Source organism: Salmo salar, chromosome 15 (assembly GCF_965601325.2).
Source record: "Salmo salar chromosome 15, fSalSal1, whole genome shotgun sequence".
In the NCBI taxonomy this organism is placed as follows: Eukaryota; Metazoa; Chordata; class Actinopteri; order Salmoniformes; family Salmonidae; genus Salmo; species Salmo salar.
This window is the reverse complement of record NC_138305.1, coordinates 21012842-21031692: the sequence shown is the minus strand read 5'-3', so window position 1 is coordinate 21031692 and position 18851 is coordinate 21012842. Positions and strand designations below refer to the sequence as shown.

At 45.9% G+C, this 18851-nt stretch overlaps 1 protein-coding gene across 4 annotated transcripts in view; it reads left to right on the top strand.

Moving 5' to 3' along the window:
• Positions 1-18851, top strand: part of map7b (microtubule-associated protein 7b) — a 59069-nt gene that overhangs the window by 10632 nt on the left and 29586 nt on the right. For all 4 annotated transcript variants that reach the window (XM_082961606.1, XM_082961605.1, XM_082961604.1 and 1 more), the window contains exons 2-4: positions 16226-16339; positions 16540-16614; positions 17290-17453. In XM_082961606.1, coding sequence (XP_082817732.1) covers positions 16226-16339; positions 16540-16614; positions 17290-17453 — 353 coding nt within the window. The remainder of the gene's footprint in view (positions 1-16225; positions 16340-16539; positions 16615-17289; positions 17454-18851) is intronic.

The window sequence follows — 18851 nt, the reverse complement described above, 5'->3', positions numbered from 1 at the left end:
CTCTGCTCTGCCCTAGCCTGCTCTGCTCTGCCCTAGCCTGCTCTGCTCTGCTCTGCTCTGCTCTATCCCAGCCTGCTCTGCTCTATCCCAGCCTGCTCTGCTCTGCTCTATCCTCTGCTCTATCCTGGCCTGCTCTGCTCTATCCCGGCCTGCTCTGCTCTGCTCTATCCCGGCCTGCTCTGCTCTGCTCTATCCCGGCCTGCTCTGCTCTGCTCTATCCCGGCCTGCTCTGCTCTGCTCTATCCCGGCCTGCTCTGCTCTGCTCTATCCTGCTCTGCTCTGCTCTATCCCGGCCTGCTCTGCTCTGCTCTATCCCGGCCTGCTCTGCTCTGCTCTATCCCGGCCTGCTCTGCTCTGCTCTATCCCGGCCTGCTCTGCTCTGCTCTGCTCTATTCTGGCCTGCTCTGCTCTGCTCTATTCTGGCCTGCTCTGCTCTGCTCTATCCTCTGCTCTATCCTGGCCTGCTCTGCTCTATCCCGGCCTGCTCTGCTCTGCTCTATCCCGGCCTGCTCTGCTCTGCTCTATCCCGGCCTGCTCTGCTCTGCTCTATCCCGGCCTGCTCTGCTCTGCTCTATCCCGGCCTGCTCTGCTCTGCTCTATCCCGGCCTGCTCTGCTCTGCTCTATCCCGGCCTGCTCTGCTCTGCTCTATCCCGGCCTGCTCTGCTCTGCTCTATCCCGGCCTGCTCTGCTCTGCTCTATCCCGGCCTGCTCTGCTCTGCTCTATCCCGGCCTGCTCTGCTCTGCTCTATCCCGGCCTGCTCTGCTCTGCTCTGCTCTATTCTGGCCTGCTCTGCTCTGCTCTGCTCTATTCTGGCCTGCTCTGCTCTGCTCTATCCTGGCCTAGGCTGCTCTGCTCTATCCTGGCCTAGGCTGCTCTGCTCTATCCTGGCCTAGGCTGCTCTGCTCTATCCTGGCCTAGGCTGCTCTGCTCTATCCTGGCCTAGGCTGCTCTGCTCTATCCTGGCCTAGGCTGCTCTGCTCTGCTCTACCCCGCTCTGCTCTACTCTACCCCGCTCCGCTCTACTCTCCACTCTAATGATGCCTAGCTATTCCTGATTTAACAGCAGGGTTGGTCCTGGTCAGTCCCTGGATGGGGGACCAGATGCTGCTGGTAGTGGTGTTGGAGGGCCAGTAGGAGACACTCTTTCCTCTGGTAAAAAAAAAAAAAAAAAATATCCCAATGCCCCAGGGCAGTGATTGGGGACATTGCCCTGTGTAGGGTGCCGTCTTTCGGATGGGATGTTAAACAGGTGTCCTGACTCTGAGGTCATTAAAGATCCCATGGTACTTATCATAAGAGTAGGGGTGTTAACCCTGGTGTCCTGGCTAAATTCACAATCTGTCCCTCATACCATCACGGTCACCTAATCATCCCCAGCTTCCAATTGGCTCATTCATCTCTCCTCTGTAAAAATTCCCCAGGTCCTTGTTGTAAATGGGAATGTGTTGTCAGTCAACTGATCTGGTGAAATAAGGGTTAAGTAAAACAAAGATAGTACAGGAATGATTCCTGTAGTTAGAGATGAGTAAAATTGGCATTCCTGAAACATTCTTTTGTTGATCGACTATTTGAACTCTGAGAAATTAAGCTATTTGATTGCACCCAAATTGGCCATTTTAAATTTTTAGGATTCATATAATAATTTTCAATAAATATAGTACCCAACATCCGATTTGCACAAACACCTCTTAACAATGATTGGTGAAATGCCACCCACGGACCCCACGCCAAGCCCGCTCCAATGGCCAGTATAAAGTATCAGTTCTCTGTGTTTGACAAGTTGTATGAAGCTGCGGCATGTTGTATTGTTTCTTCATACTATGTAATGTATTCTCTATTTCAATAAAATAAGGTTTCAGGAATGCTAATTCGTGTATATGTATGTATGTATGTATGTATGTATGTATGTATGTATGTATGTATGTATGTATGTATTCAAAACAACAGAGTATTTAGCACATTTTAGACAGTTAACTTAGCAAACATTTAGTTGTCAAGTCCATACTAGATGGGCTAGCGTGTGCTGCACTACAGTGAGTAACAAGGCTGCGATCTCTTGTCATTGTGTACACCATGTGACTGGGGACTACTGGTAAGATTCATAATGAAAAAATGTGACCGGTGACATGAAGAACACGATCTGCGTTTTATATAAAGCATTGCACAAGTTGACAGATATTTACTTAAAAAGTAGCTACAAATATTCACATTTATTTAAAAAACTTCAAAGAAATAGTTTTAACGTTATTGAATAACCATCCAGTGGCATTTTCCAAATACCCCGGTATACCATCCAAGTGTACTCTCTTCCTTTGTTTCTCCCTCCCTCTCTCTCATATCGCCTGCCACTGCTGTCGCAGACTGCCTCTCTCTCTCTCTCTCTCTCATATATCGCCTGCCACTGCTGTCGCAGACTGCCTCTTTCTCTCTGGGTAGACATGGCACAGGGAGTTTCTTTGCTCTCCCTCTCTTTCTACTCTCTCTCTCTCTACCCTCCCTCTAACCACCTGACACACTCGGAGGAGAAGAGCTGAGATGTGCCTCCGACAGCCAAAGGTTAGCCTGCAGCTAGCTAGCATTGTCTGTTAGCCTTTAGCCTGGCAGGACTTGAGTTGTGGTGGTGGTGGGGACTTTATCTACACAACACCCCCCACCTCGAGCAGCTAGCAGAGGGGTGTGGTTTTCCTGCCCTGCCCCCCAGGGTTGGTCAGACTGGGTGCCGGGACAGAGGGATGCCAGGGGGCTGTGTAAGGGGACCAGTGCGCAAGGAAAAGCTGAGGAAGGGGGGCAGTCGGTCTGTCATCCCTGCCCTCTTCACCATCAATGAGGAAGAGGAAGGACAAAAAGGAATAGGAGCACAGAGGAGGAAAAGAGGTATGTTGGGGGGGGATGGAGAGGGGGGTTCAGGGGTCACTGGGGGGTACAGGATGGAGAGGAGAGCAGGGGGGGTTCAGGGGTCACTGGGGAATACAGGATGGAGAGGAGGGCAGGGGGGGTTCAGGGATAACTGGGGGGTACAGGATGGAGAGGAGAGCAGGGGGTTTAGGGGTCACTGGGGGGTACAGGATGGAGAGGAGGGCAGGGGGGGGTTCAGGGGTCACTAGGGGGGAACAGGATGCAGGGGGGGTTCAGGGGTCACTGGGGGGTACAGGATGGAGAGGAGGGCAGGGGGGTAACTGGGGGGTACCAACAGGAAAATAGAAGACTGGTGTGTCAGGGTTTCTGACATTTGACAGGCAGCATTTTAAATGACTGGAGAAGTACCAGACCATTGGGTAATGCTGGAGAGACGGCACCGGGGGGGGGGGTCTGTGGTGTAATGCTGGAGAGACGACACCGGGGGGGGGGGGGTCTGTGGTGTAATGCTGGAGAGACGACACCGGGGGGGGGGGGGGGGGTCTGTGGTGTAATGCTGGAGAGACGACACCAGGGGGGGGGGGGGGGGGGTCTGTGGTGTAATGCTGGAGAGACGACACCAGGGGGGGGGGGGGGGTCTGTGGTGTAATGCTGGAGAGACGACACCAGGGGGGGGGGGGTCTTTGGTGTAATGCTGGAGAGACGACACCGGGGCGGTGTCTGTGGTGTAATGCTGGAGAGATGACACCAGGGGGTGTCTGTGGTGTAATGCTGGAGAGATGACACCAGGGGGGGGGTCTGTGGTATAATGCTGAGGAGATGACACCAGGGGGTGTCTCTGCCAGGCTGTATCTGGGGCAGAGAAAGGGCTACTGTGGAGAGGGGGGTGTAGATATTCCATCAGTCACCAGAGTCCCGTTAATTCAGTCAGTCTGTCACAACTTCGCCCGATCAACAGGCTAGTGATGATGACTCTGGGACTGTGTTTAGTTTAGTGGTGGTAGTAGAGGTGACTATGTAGTATTGCAGTAGAACGTCGCGTGGCTGGTGTGTGTGGTTCCTGTTTGTTCTTGGGGAGTGACTGCTCACCTGTATCTGCCGTGTATGTGACTAGGTGTGTGCACGAGTCGGCTGACAAGGCGAGAATGGGCTGACACCAGGGCAGCAGGGGGGAGTCCCAGGGCAATCAATCAATCAAATGTTTTTATAAAGCCCTTTTTACATCAGCTGATATTTCAAAGTGCTGTACAGAAACCCAGCCTAAAACCCCAAACAGCAAGCAATGCAGGTGTAGAAGCACGGTAGCTAGGAAAAACTCCCTAGAAAGGCCAAAACCTAGGAAGAAACCTAGAGGAACCAGGCTCTGAGGGGTGGCCAGTCCTCTTCTGGCTGTGCCGGGTGGAGATTATAACAGAACATGGCCAAGATGTTCAAACGTTCATAAATGACCAGCATGGTCAAATAATAATAATCACAGTGGATGTCGAGGGTGCAACAGGTCAGCACCTCAGGAGTAAATGTCAGTTGGCTTTTCATAGCTGATCATTCAGAGTATCTCTACTGCTCCTGCTGTCTCTAGAGAGTTGAAAACAGCAGGTCTGGGACAGGTAGCACGTCCGGTAAATAGGTCAGGGTTCCAGCAGGTCTGGGACAACAGGTCTGGGACAGGTAGCACGTCTGAACAGGTCAGGATTCCATAGAAGCAGGCAGAACAGTTGAAACTGGAGCAGCAGCACGGCCAGGTGGACTGGGGACAGCAAGGAGTCATCAGGCCAGGTAGTCCTGAGGCATGGTCCTAGGGCTCAGGTCCTCTGAGAGAGAGAGAGAATTAGAGCGAGCATACTTAAATTCACACAGGGCACCGGATAAGACAGGAGCATTAGACCAGATATAACAGACTGACCCTAGCCCCCCGACACAAACTATTGCAGCAACAATACTGGAGGCTGAGACAGGAGGGGTCAGGAGACACTGTGGCCCCATCCGATGAAACCCCCGGACAGGGCCAAACAGGCAGGATATAACCCCACCCACTTTGCCAAAGCACAACCCCCACACCACTAGAGGGATATCTTCAACCACCAACATACCATCCTGAGACAAGGGCTAGTATAGCCCACAAAGATCTCCGCCATGGCACGAACCAGAGGGGGGTGCAAACCCAGACAGGAAGATCACGTCAGTGACTCAACCCACTCAAGTGATGCACCCCTCCTAGGGATGGCATGGAAGAACACCAGTAAGCCAGTGACAGGGTTAGAGGCAGAGAATCCCAGTGGAGAGAGGGGAACCGGCCAGGCAGAGACAGCAAGGGTGGTTCGTTGCTCCAGTGTGTTATGGTGCTATATGAGGTCTCCTGTGTTGTGGTGGTATATATGAGGTCTCCTGTGTTGTGGTGGTATATATGAGGTCTCCTGTGTTGTGGTGGTATTTATGAGGTCTCCTGTGTTGTGGTGGTATATATGAGGTCTCCTGTGTTGTGGTGGTATATATGAGGTCTCCTGTGGTATATATGAGGTCTATTGTTATATAAGGTGTCATGACGTTGGCCTCTTTGAGTACAGGGAGGACAGTTGACCCCCTCCCCCCTTGCACCATCCCCCAACCTACCTCCCCCCACCCAGGCCCTGTGTGAAAGGGTTGTAAAATTCCAGAGGAGAATCTTACAACCACATGGCCCAGTTGAGACACAGAGGGGTCCCATAGAGAGACACAGGAAATTCTTCCAACTCACAGAATTGGGGAACCAAATGACATTTGTGTTCTGGAGAAGGTATGGAAGATTGGTGAAGAATCCAGCTACAAACTGGTCCGCTTGGTACAATTTTGTGATACTCAGAAGAGACAATATAGCCATATTACCATAAAATGGTTTATATAATAGCCTCAGCCTTGACACTTGAATCCACATGGTTGTATAGAATGTATTAATAAGGATAAAGCTATTTGTAATACATTGAGATGCTATGTACTGATGTTAATATGATAGAATTATATTTCTGTACCAAGCTTAACCTCTCTGGGCTAGGCGGGACGAATTCGTCCCACCTACGTAACAGCCAGTTGAATCCTGTGGCGCGATTTTCAAAACCTTTGAAATGCTATTACTTCAATTTCTCAAACATATGACTATTTTACAGCTATTTAACTCAGTCATCGGCACGCCCCCAGGGACACAGACAGGACCAGGTGTCATGTGACATGTTCACTATATAACCATAGCCTGATCTACTTTCTTCAGACCCGGCCTCCACTCCATTGCGAGTTGGCCAATAGGTTTGACCATCCAAGTACTCTACTGAAAGTGAACTATACCACGTGGTTAACTTTTAGACTATTGATACCGACAGAGTAAGAACAAGTCTTTGATATTAATTATTAGTCTGCAGCTAAGTAAATTATATCATTGAACGCGAAGACCAACGAAACATCCATTCTATGACGAGAGAGAGAGAGAGAGAGAGAGAGAGAGAGAGAGGCTCCAACAAGGATCCCGACGACACACTGAGCGTAAATATATATTGATTGCAATTGTTCCCGAATGAGTGTTCAATTGTTAATATTAATGAACTCTGTGTACTTCCTCAGCTGAACAGTTTATGACCCATTGTTAACAAAACACCAGCCATGCCTGTTTTAGCCCACTAGGGCACGTTACTCTACCAATTCTTTGTGATGATAGTTTAATCGCGTGATAATAATTACAGGGAGTTAATTGATAAACATGTCTTCAGTTTAATGGTACCCCAAAGACACGACAGAGGTCTCCTGTGTTATGGTGGTATATATGAGGTCTCCTGTGTTATGGTGGTATATATGAGGTCTCCTGTGTTATGGTGGTATATATGAGGTCTCCTCTGTTATGGTGGTATATATGAGGTCTACTGTGGTATATATGAGGTCTCCTGTGTTATGGTGGTGTATATGAGGTCTATTGTTATATGAGGTCTCATGTGTTATGGTGGTATATATGAGGTCTACTGTTATATGAGGTCTACTGTGTTATGGTGCTTTTTCTTGTAGTCCACAATCACCTACTTTGTCTTGCCTATGTTGAGGGAGAGGTACGCACTGCCAGGTCACTGACCATCTTCCTATGCCCTAATCACCGACAATGAGACCGACAAATTATCCTTGGGTCGTTAGCAAACTTAATGATGGTGTTGGAGTTGTGCACTGCCACACAGGCGAACAGGGAGTACAGGAGGGGACGAAGCACGCACCCCTGAGGGGCCCCCGTGTTGAGGGTCAGGGTGGCGTGTGTGTTGTTGCCTACCCTCACCACCTGGGGGCGGCCTGTCAGGAAGTCCAGGATCTAGTTGCAGAGTGAGCTGTTCAGTCCTAGAGCTTCGTGGGCACTATGGTGTTGAATGCTGAGCTGTAGCCAATGAACAGCATTCTCACGCAGGTGTTCCTTTAGTCCAGGAGGGAAAGGGCAGTGTGGAGTGCAATAGAGATTGTATCATCTGTGGATATGTTGGGGCGGTATGCAAATTGGAGTGGGTCTAGGATTTCTGGGACAATGGTGTTGATGTGAGCCATAACCAGCCTTTCAAAGCACTTCATGGCTACAGACGTGAGTGCTACGAGTCTGTAGTCATTTAGGCAGGTTACCTTAGTGTTCTTGGGCAACAGGGACTATGGTGGTCTGCTTGAAACATGCTGGTATTATAGACTGTAGTACAGACTGGGTCAGGGAGAGGTTGAACATGTTAGTGAAGACAGTTACCAGCTGGTCAGGTCATGCTCTGATTACAAGTCCTGAAAATCCGTCTGGCCTTGTATTGTTGACCTGTTTGATGTCTCGCCAGAGATCGTCGCGGGATTATGACGCTCCTGGTCTTACGATGAGCAGTACAGACACGGCTGTCGACTCACTGTACTGATCTCCTGAAGCAATTTTTTTTGTTCATAGGATATTATGGCACAAATATTATGTACAAAAGAAGTTTCAGAATTGGTCAGGAACCCGCAAGACGGCAGCTATCCGTCTCTGCAGCGGCATCTTTTCTGCACCTGTTTCCATGTTGTAGCCTTAAAACCATTTCTTCATCTGCTTCGGCCTACGTTTTTACATCCATTTTAGAGTGAACTACCAGGGAAAGTAAACTTAGCAACATGTAGTAATATATTTTGTCTTCTACTGTATATTAGCTGACCGTCCTGCTCCTTTCTGTGCTCCACAGCCCAGTGGATCAAATCAAATGTATTTATAAAGCCCTTCTTACATCAGCTGATGTCTCAAAGTGCTGTACAGAAACCCAGCCTAAAACCCCCCCCAAACAGCAAGCAATGCAGGTGTAGAAGCACAGATAAGCCTCTTCCTGAAGTGGTGGGGTTTTTGCTTTGACCTCTTGCAGAAGATTTGTTTGTACTGGAAAGTCTCCTGATGATGAGGATGTGTAACCAGGGGCTCAAAATAAAAATGTAATTGGTAGCATCAGTGCTCCCAACATTAAAAGGTTAGCAGCAGTACATTCAATTTAGGAGCCCCAGAAAAAAACAAATATTTATTTTTATTGATTGAGATACAGCCTATGAAGCACATGTTTAGTCCTAGAAACTAATACTTAACACTGTTTAAGACACTAGTTTATTATAAAATATAGATGTTGATATGAGTACCTGTCATGGAAATTTGTCATTTGTGGAACAGTAGGTTTCTACATTGAGTAAAAGCGCTATTTAATTTATTTTCCTATTGAGATGCATTACATTTAAAAACACACTGTCTCTTTAAAAACGTCAGGTTGGTAATGATGAGATCTGTCCGTTAATTTCTATGATCAAAGACAGTACACTATGTCTGGTTTAGAAACTCTGTGATGTGACCAGCCAATGAGGTAACATTTTTATTTGATTTTATTTATTTCACCTTTATTTAACCAGGTAGGCTAGTTGATAACAAGTTCTCATTACAACTGCGACCTGGCCAAGATAAAGCAAAGCAGTGGGAAACAAACAACAGAGTTACACATAAACAAACACACAGTCAATAACGCAATAGAAAAGACAATTAGAAAAATGTGTGTACAAATGTAGATTAGGGAGGTAGGTAATAAATAGGCCATAGAGGTGAAAATAATTACAATTTAGAATTAATACTGGAGTGGTAGATGTGCAGATGATGATGTGCAAGTAGAGATACTGGGGTGCAAAAGAGCAAGAAGATAAGTAACAATGTGGTGATGACGTAGGTAGATTGGATGGGCTATTTACAGATGGGCTGTGTACAGGTACAGTGATCGGTAAGCTGCTCCGACAGCTGATGCTTAAAGCTAGTGAGGGAGATATGAGTCTCCAGCTTCAGTGATTTTTGCAGTTCGTTCCAGTCATTGGCAGCAGAGAACTGGAAGGAAAGGCAGCCAAAGGAGGTGTTGGCTTTGGGGGTGACCAGTGAGATATACCTGCTGGAGCGCGTGCTACGGGTGGGTGTTATCGTGACCAGTGAGCTGAGATAAGGCGGGGCTTTACCTAGCAGAGACTTGTAGATGACCTGGAGCCAGTGGGTTTGGCGATGAGTATGAAGCGAGGGCCAGCAAACGAGAGCATACAGGTCGCAGTGGTGGGTGGAATGAGTCTTTGGTGACAAAACGGATAGCACTATGATAGACTGCATCCAATTTGCTGAATAGAGTGTTGGAGGCTATTTTATACAGTGGGGCAAAAAAGTATTTAGTCAGCCACCAATTGTGCAAGTTCTCCCACTGAAAAAGATGAGGCCTGTAATTTTCATCATAGGTACACGTCAACTATGACAGACAAAATGAGGGAAAAAAATCCAGAAAATCACATTGTAGTATTTTTAATGAATTTATTTGCAAATTGTGGTGGAAAATAAGTATTTGGTCACCTACAAACAAGCAAGATTTCTGGCTCTCACAGACCTGTAACTTCTTCTTTAAGAGGCTCCTCTGTCCTCCACTCATTACCTGTATTAATGGCACCTGTTTGAACGTGTTATCAGTATAAAAGACACCTGTCCACAACCTCAAACAGTCACACTCCAAACTCCACTATGGCCAAGACGAAAGAGCTGTCAAAGGACACCAGAAACAAAATTGTAGACCTGCACCAGGCTGGGAAGACTGAATCTGCAATAGGTAAGCAGCTTGGTTTGAAGAAATCAACTGTGGGAGCAATTATTAGGAAATGGAAGACATACAAGACCACTGATAATCTCCCTCGATCTGGGACCCCACGCAAGATCTCACCCCGTGGGGTCAAAATGATCACAAGAACGGTGAGCAAAAATCCCAAAACCACACGGGGGGACCTAGTGAATGACCTGCAGAGAGCTGGGACCAAAGTAACAAAGCCTACCATCAGTAACACACTACGCCGCCAGGGACTCAAATCCTGCAGTGCCAGACGTGTCCCCCTGCTTAAGCCAGTACATGTCCAGGCCCGTCTGAAGTTTGCTAGAGAGCATTTGGATGATCCAGAAGAGGATTGGGAGAATGTCATATGGTCAGATGAAACCAAAATATAACTTTTTGGTAAAAACTCAACTCGTTGTGTTTGGAGGACAAAGAATGCTGAGTTGCATCCAAAGAACACCATACCTACTGTGAAGCATGGGGGTGGAAACATCATGCTTTGGGGCTGTTTTTCTGCAAAGGGACCAGGACGACTGATCCGTGTAAAGGAAATAATGAATGGGGCCATGTATCATGAGATTTTGAGTGAAAACCTCCTTCCATCAGCAAGGGCATTGAAGATGAAACGTGGCTGGGTCTTTCAGCATGACAATGATCCCAAACACACTGCCCGGGCAACGAAGGAGTGGCTTCGTAAGAAGCATTTCAAGGTCCTGGAGTGGCCTAGCCAGTCTCCAGATCTCAACCCCATAGAAAATCTTTGGAGGGAGTTGAAAGTCCGTGTTGCCCAGCGACAGCCCCAAAACATCAATGCTCTAGAGGAGATCTGCATGGAGGAATGGGCCAAAATACCAGCAACAGTGTGTGAAAACCTTGTGAAGACTTACAGAAAACATTTGACCTGTGTCATTGCCAACAAAGGGTATATAACAAAGTATTGAGAAACTTTTGTTATTCACCAAATACTTATTTTCCACCATAATTTGCAAATAAATTCATTAAAAATCCTACAATGTGATTTTCTGGATTTTCTTTTTCTCATTTTGTCTGTCATAGTTGAAGTGTACCTATGATGAAAATTACAGGCCTCTCTCATCTTTTTAAGTGGGAGAACTTGCACAATTGGTGGCTGACTAAATACTTTTTTGCCCCACTGTAAAGGACATCGCGGAAATCGAGGATCGGTAGGATAGTCAGTTTTACCAGGGTCACTGAACAAAGTGTAAACAAATGGTCAATGATGCGTGAGTAGTTTTAAGTGTGAATGCCCCGTGGGTTTATGAATGTAAAAGGAAGTCCAGGTGATCCGCTGCAGGAATATGAAAATGTTATACGGTTACTATGCATCTTTTGACCTGTTTTGGGCTAGAAGCAACCCCTTTGACACTATTAAATCTACACTTGCTTTTGTCTGAAACAACTATACATCGAAGCCTTATCATTACAGCATATTATTATCTGGGAGTTTGTTTGCTTAGTCACACAGTCGTCCCAAAAATAAAACGCTTGGTCGTACAGCAAAATATTTTGTCACATTTGCAAAAAAACTTGGTCGCACTTTCGAACCGTGTGTGTGTGTGTGTGTGTGTGTGTGTAACCATACAAGATACAATATTTGTCTGTAAAACCAAAAAGGGTACGGTAGACTGGAATGTGTTTTGTTCCACTCAGTCAATAATGGAGATGGACTGTTGGAAAAGATGTGGATACACCTACACCTACAGGTGTACTGTTGTGGATACACCTACACCTACAGGTGTACTGTTGTGGATACACCTACACCTACAGGTGTACTGTTGTGGATACACCTACACCTACAGGTGTACTGTTGTGGATACACCTACACCTACAGGTGTACTGTTGTGGATACACCTACACCTACAGGTGTACCGTTGTGGATACACCTACACCTACAGGCGGACCGTTGTGGGTAAACACCTACAGGCGGACCGTTGTGGGTAAACACCTACAGGCGGACCGTTGTGGGTAAACACCTACAGGCGGACCGTTGTGGGTAAACACCTACAGGCGGACCGTTGTGGGTAAACACCTACAGGCGGACCGTTGTGGGTAAACACCTACAGGCGGACCGTTGTGGGTAAACACCTACAGGCGGACCGTTGTGGGTAAACACCTACAGGCGGACCGTTGTGTAGTCAAGCACTCTCCCCCCGTGCCAAAAGAACTGCAAAGGGTCTGAAAAGTTTGAGGAGCATTTGTGTTGTAGACAGTTTAGTGTTTTGTTGTTTTTCTTTTTCTCAAGAAGGTCTTGTGCTTTTTATAAATACCTTTTGGCTGTCCTGGCTTGTTTCAACGTCAGATGATGCTGAGCTTGTACTTATTCCAGGCTGAAAGCTTTCGTCCAATGTGTCTACAGGCTCTGTACTACTAACGCTGGGGTCAAGGTCAGCAGCAGGGTGAGTCTGTAGGACTCAGTGATTAACCAACATGTTCCTACTTGAAGTGATATCTACCACAACCCTTTACAGAACACAGCTACAGTAATGTAGTGATATCTACCACAACCCTTTACAGACAGAACACAGCTACAGTAATGTAGTGATATTTACCACAACCCTTTACAGACAGAACACAGCTACAGTAATGTAGTGATATCTACCACAACCCTTTACAGACAGAACACAGCTACAGTAATGTAGTGATATTTACCACAACCCTTTACAGACAGAACACAGCTACAGTAATGTAGTGATATCTACCACAACCCTTTACAGACAGAACACAGCTACACTAATGTAGTGATATTGTCAATTGTTAACGTTTTAGGGAATAATAAAGAATCTGTACCTTTTTCAGACCGTTTCTGCTCCAGTGTAAAATTATATATATTTTTCCCTGACAACAATAAATGGTGATTGATTGATTGAGCTGCTGTGTTTTGTGGTATCGCAGCCAGATGTTTGATTTCTACTAAATGTTTTGGTAAGTCACAGTATTTAACTTTTTAAAGTACTTTTTTTTACGAGCGCTTGGTCTGCACGCAGGCAGCTTGATATTATTTGACAGTTCTGGTTGCCTAGTGATGGACGTTAATCCCGCGTCAGAAGCGTCATTCCTTTACATTCATGTAAAATGTCCTTTTCGTATCTCCAGAGAAGGTTTCGTGTCGGCATTTAAAAAAAGCTGATGCTCTTTCAAGGCGCCACTTTCCATTATGTCTGAAAAGGGTGATCGATACAGGCGACCGGTAGCCTGCTGTCTTTCCATATTTAGCCTACGAGACAAAAACACTTCCGCCCACTCAGCAACAAAGAGTAGGCTACCAAGACTGACCCGACGATATCTCTGTTTCACAGTGACATTGGTGCCATGAATAGGCTAGGCTATTCTACTCACAACAGACCGACAACTGCACACACACACACACACACACACACACACACACACACACACACACACACACACACACACACACACACACACACACACACACACACACACACACAACAGACCGACGACTGAAGACATCATTAGTCAAGAGAAAGAGCAGGCAAGGCAGAACCATATCTGATGTCTCGCCTCGCTAATTCACCAAGTAGCTTAAAGTTTGCCTCTCTCTCTCTGGTTTTATTTAAATTACACAAATTCCCACAAGCTTTTTGTATTCCTTATGGATCCCCATTTAGTTCCTGCAAAGGCAGCAGCTACTCTTCCTGGGGTCCAAACACATTAAGACAGTGCATTGGGAAAGTATTCAGAACCCATACCTTTTCCCACATTGTTAAATTACAGCCGTCATCTAAAATTGATTATTTTTCCTCATCAATCTACACACAATACCCCATAAATACAAAGTGAAAACAGGTTTAGACATTTTTGCAAATTTATAAAAAAATAAAAAACAGACCTTATTTACATAAGTATTCAGACCCTTTGCTATGAGACTCTAAATTGAGCTCAGGTGCATCCTGTTTCCATTGATCATCCTTGAGATGTTTCTACAACTTGATTGGAGTCCACCTGTGGTAAATACAATTGATTGGACATGATTTGGAAAGGCACACACCTGTCTATATAAGGTCCCACAGTTGACAGTGCATGTTAGAACAAAAACCAAGCCATGAGGTCAAAGGAATTATCCGTAGAGCTCCGAGACAGGATTGTGTCGAGGCACAGATCTGGGTGAAGTTACCAAAAAATGTCTGCAGTGTTGAAGGTCCCCAAGAACACATTCTTAATTGGCAGCTTCATTAAATAGTACCCCCAAAACACCAGTCTTAAAATCAACAGTAAAGAGGCAACTCCGGGATGTTGGACTTCTAGGCAGAGTTGGAAAGAAAAAGCCATATCTCAGACTTGCCAATAAAAATCAAAGATTAAGATGGGCAAAACAACACACACTGGACAGAGGAACTCTCCCTAGAAGGCCAGTATCCTGGAGTCGCCTCTTCACTGTTGACGTTGAGACTGCTGTTTTGTGGGTAATATTTAATGAAGCTGCCAGTTGAGGACTTGTGAGGCGTCTGTTTCTCAAACTAGACACTCGAATGTACTTGTCCTCTTGCTCAGTTGTGCACCGGGGCCTCCCACTCCTCTTTCTATTCTGGTTAGAGCCAGTTTGCACTGTTCTATGAAGGGAGTAGTACACAGCGTTGTACGAGATCTTCAGTTTCTTGGCAATTTCTCACATGGAATAGCCTTCATTTCTCAGAACAAGAATAGATGAGTTTTAGAAGAAAGATCTTTGTTTCTGGCCATTTTTAACCTGTAATCAAACCCACAAATGCTGATGCTCCAGATACTCAACTATTCTAAAGAAGGACAGTTTTATTGCTTCTTTAATCAGAACAACAGTTTTCAGCAGTGCTAACACAATTGCAGAAGGGTTTTCTAATGATCAATTAGCCTTTTAAAATGATAAACTTGGATTAGCTAACACAACGTGCCATTGGAACACAGGAGTGATGGTTGCTGATAATGGGCCTCTGTACGCCTATGTAGATATTCCATAAAAAAATATGCCGTTTCCAGCTACAATAGTCATTTACAACATTAAGAACGTCTACACTGTATTTCTGATCAATATGATGTTCTTTTAATGGACCAAAAATGTGCTTTTCTTTCAAAAACAAGGACATTTCTAAGTGACTCCAAACTTTTGAACGGTAATTTAGGTTGTTACTCCTCGCAGTTCCAGACAGGGCAGGTCACAGGGAAGATTGATTGGCAGCTCTTTGTGTTGTCGTGACGTTAATGTCATGACCTATGTTAAATTATTACCCGATTTATTTATTTTTATTTTCTTTATTATTATTATTTTTTTATTTTTATTAATCATGTAACAATTAACTCATTAGGAATTTGGGGCACCACGGGAAGAGTTGTATAACGAGTTGCCGTCTCCCGAATAAAACTCTAAAGATACGTAGATCTTTTACATCATCAATAAGTCACATATCATTATTACCTCATCAGTCTCATTCTGAACGTCACATGATCGTTGGATCCGCAAGAACCCTCCTGAATATTCAGTACTACACATTGATTGGATTCTTTATTTACTAACAAGCTAAATGATAAGATAACATGGGGATACATATATAGGTTATTGATTAGATACTTAGTCCTCTGGGGACTTGTTGTCGTCGTATTAACACAATATGACACTTGCAGAGGGGCGGGAGAGAGGGAGAGAGTCCATTCATACATGCATTCATACATGCATACATACATGCATACATGCATGCATACATACATACATACATACATACATTTGGGAACTACGCTCACAATAACCCTAATACTTTGGTCCGAACTGCCGCTCTTTTTGGTATGAAGTAATCGGTGTGTTTACGTGTTGAAGCCTTCGTGGGCAGAGTTCCTCTTGATGAGAAAGGGCCTGTTCCTCGGTGTAAATCTCTGATTGTCCCCAAGATGTCACTATGTCCTTTCTCTTAGTTGTCTGTTTACTTGTACTCTTTCTGGGAGAGGGGTCTTCTGAGGACAACGTGAAGTATGTTAATGTGATATACACGGTATGAAAACTCTTAAGTTACAATGTTTTCCTTATAACGTCTTCATGCAACTTTTAATGACATCACAAAATGGACAAACATTTTCCATATTTCATCATTCATTAAAACCCCTCTCTGGGGAGAGAGCGAGCCCTGTAGTGCTGATCCACTGTAACCTGATCCTTTGGATCCTCACAGGAGAGTCATGACACTGGTTGAATTGATGGAGCACTCTACTAGACAGTCAGCTGATCAACACAACACTGACCGCTGTGTTTGTGTCTCTCCTCAGTCTCTGACTCTCAGACCAAAGCAGAGGAGAGGAGATGGTCTGGTCAGACCCAGTCCTCCACCCCAACCGTAACTCTTTCACCGACTCCCAGCAACAATGCTGCTAACAAACCAGGTGACCTTTCACTCTCTCCTTTTCTATCCTCCTTTTATCACCTATGGCCTTCTTTCCTTATCTGTCTACCTCTCTCTCTGTGTCTGTATCTCTCTCTCTCTGTGTGTGTGTGTGTGTGTGTGTGTGCGCGTGCGCGGTTGGAAACTTAGATCTGGAGTGTGTGTTAGTTGCGTTCTCTAAACGTTGTGTTTACGTTACAGAGCCGTTGGTCCTCAAGATCGACGAGCGACAGAGACTGGCCCGGGAGCGTCGAGAGGAGAGGGAGAAACTGACCGGTGTGTATACTGCAAACTGTGTGTGTGACTGTGTGTGTGAGTCTGTTTGTGTCTGTGTGACAGTCTGTTTGTGTCTGTGTGACAGTCTGTTTGTGTCTGTGTGACAGTCTGTTTGTGTCTGTGTGACTGTCTGTTTGTGTCTGTGTGACTGTCTGTTTGTGTGTGTGTGACTGTCTGTTTGTGTGTGTGTGACTGTCTGTTTGTGTGTGTGACTGTCTGTTTGTGTGTGTGTGACTGTCTGTTTGTGTGTGTGACTGTCTGTTTGTTTGTGTGTGTGTGACTGTCTGTTTGTGTGACTGTCTGTTTGTCTGTGTGTGACTGTGGGACAGTCTGTTAGGACTGCGAGGGAGGCGGGGCTAGGGAGGGAGGGGCTAGGGAGGGAGGGAGGCGGGGGAGGGAGGGCGGGAGAAGGGGGAGGGAGAAGGGGCTGGGGAGGGAGGGGCACGGGAGGGGATAGCGAGGAGGAGCTGGGGGAGGGAGGAGGGGCTAGGGAGGAGGGAGGAGGGGCTAGGGAGGGAGGGAGGAGGGGCTAGGGAGGGAGGGAGGAGGGGCTAGGGAGGGAGGAGGACAGTGTGTTCAGATGAAATATAAAAAACACTGAGGTTATTTCCTGTCCTGAAGTCATCAGACTGTAGTCTACTTCCTGACCCCCAATACCAAACCTTACTGTGTCAGCTGCCAGGGAGGCTGCGTGGCAGGAGAGAGAGGAGAGGGCCAGACACCACTATGACAAACACCTGGAGGAGAGGAGGAGGAAGATGGAGGAACAGAGGATGAAGGAGGACAGGAGACGATCCGCTGTGGAGGAGAAGAGAAGACAGAACCTGGAGGAGGAGAAGGTGAAACACTACACACTACACACACTATACACTACACACACACTGTACACACACTGTACACACACTATGCACACTGAATGCACACTACACACTGTACACACACTGAATACACTGAATACACTGTGTATTCTCAACAGTGAAGAGGCGACTCCGGGATGCTGGCCTTCTATAGTTGCAAAGAAAAATCCATATCTCAGACTGGCCAATAAAAAGAAAAGATTAAGATGGGCAAAAGAACTCATACACTGGACAGAGGAACTCTGCCTAGAAGGCCACCATCCCGGAGTCGCCTCTTCACTGTTGACGTTGAGACTGCTGTTTTGTGGGTAATATTTAATGAAGCTGTTAGTTGAGGACTTGTGAGGCGTCTATTTCTCAAACTAGACACTCTACTGTACTTGTCCTCTTGCTCAGTTTTGCTTCGGGGCCTCCCACTCCTCTTTCTATTCTGGTTAGAGCCAGTTTGCGCTGTTCTGTGAGGGGAATAGTACACAGCATTATACAAGATCTTCAGTTTCTTGGCAATTTCTCACATGGAATAGCCTTAATTTCTGAACAAGAATAGACTGACGAGTTTCAGAAGAAAGGTCTTTGTTCCTGGCCATTTGAGCCTGTAATCGAATCCACAAATGCTGATGCTCCAGATACTCAACTAGTCTAAAGGCCAGTTTTATTGCTTCTTTAATCAGGACAAACGTTTTAAGCTGTGATAACATAATAGTAAAAGGGTTTTCTAATGATCAATTAGCCTTTTAAAATGATAAACTTGGATTAGCTAACACAATGTGCCATTGGAACACAGGAGTGATGGTTGCTGATAATGGGCCTCTGTACACCTATGTAGATATTCCATAAAAAATCAGCCGTTTCCAGCTACAATAGTCATTTATAACATTAACAATATCTACACTGTATTTCTGATACATTTGATGCTATTTTAATGGATAAAAAATGAGCTTTTCTTTCAAAAACAAGGACATTTCTAAGTGACCCCAAACTTTTGAACGGTAATTTAGGTTGGGCAAAAAACGGGGTGTGTATGCTCTTGATGGTGCAGCTGTAAAACCTTTTGAGGATCTGAGGACCCATGCCATATCTTTTCAGTCTCCTGAGGGGGAATAGGTTTTGTCGTGCCCTCTTCACGACTGTCTTGGTGTGTTTGTACCATGTTAGTTTGTTGGTGATGTGGACACCAAGGAACTTGAAGCTCTCAACCTGCTCCACTACAGCCCAGTCGATGAGAATGGGGGCGTGTTCAGTCCTCTTTTTCCTGTATTCCACAATCATCTCCTTTGTCTTGATCACGTTGAGGGAGAGGTTGTTGTCCTGGCACCACACGGCCAGGCCTCTGACCTCCTCCCTAATCGTTGTCGGTGATCAGGCCTACCGCTGTTGTTT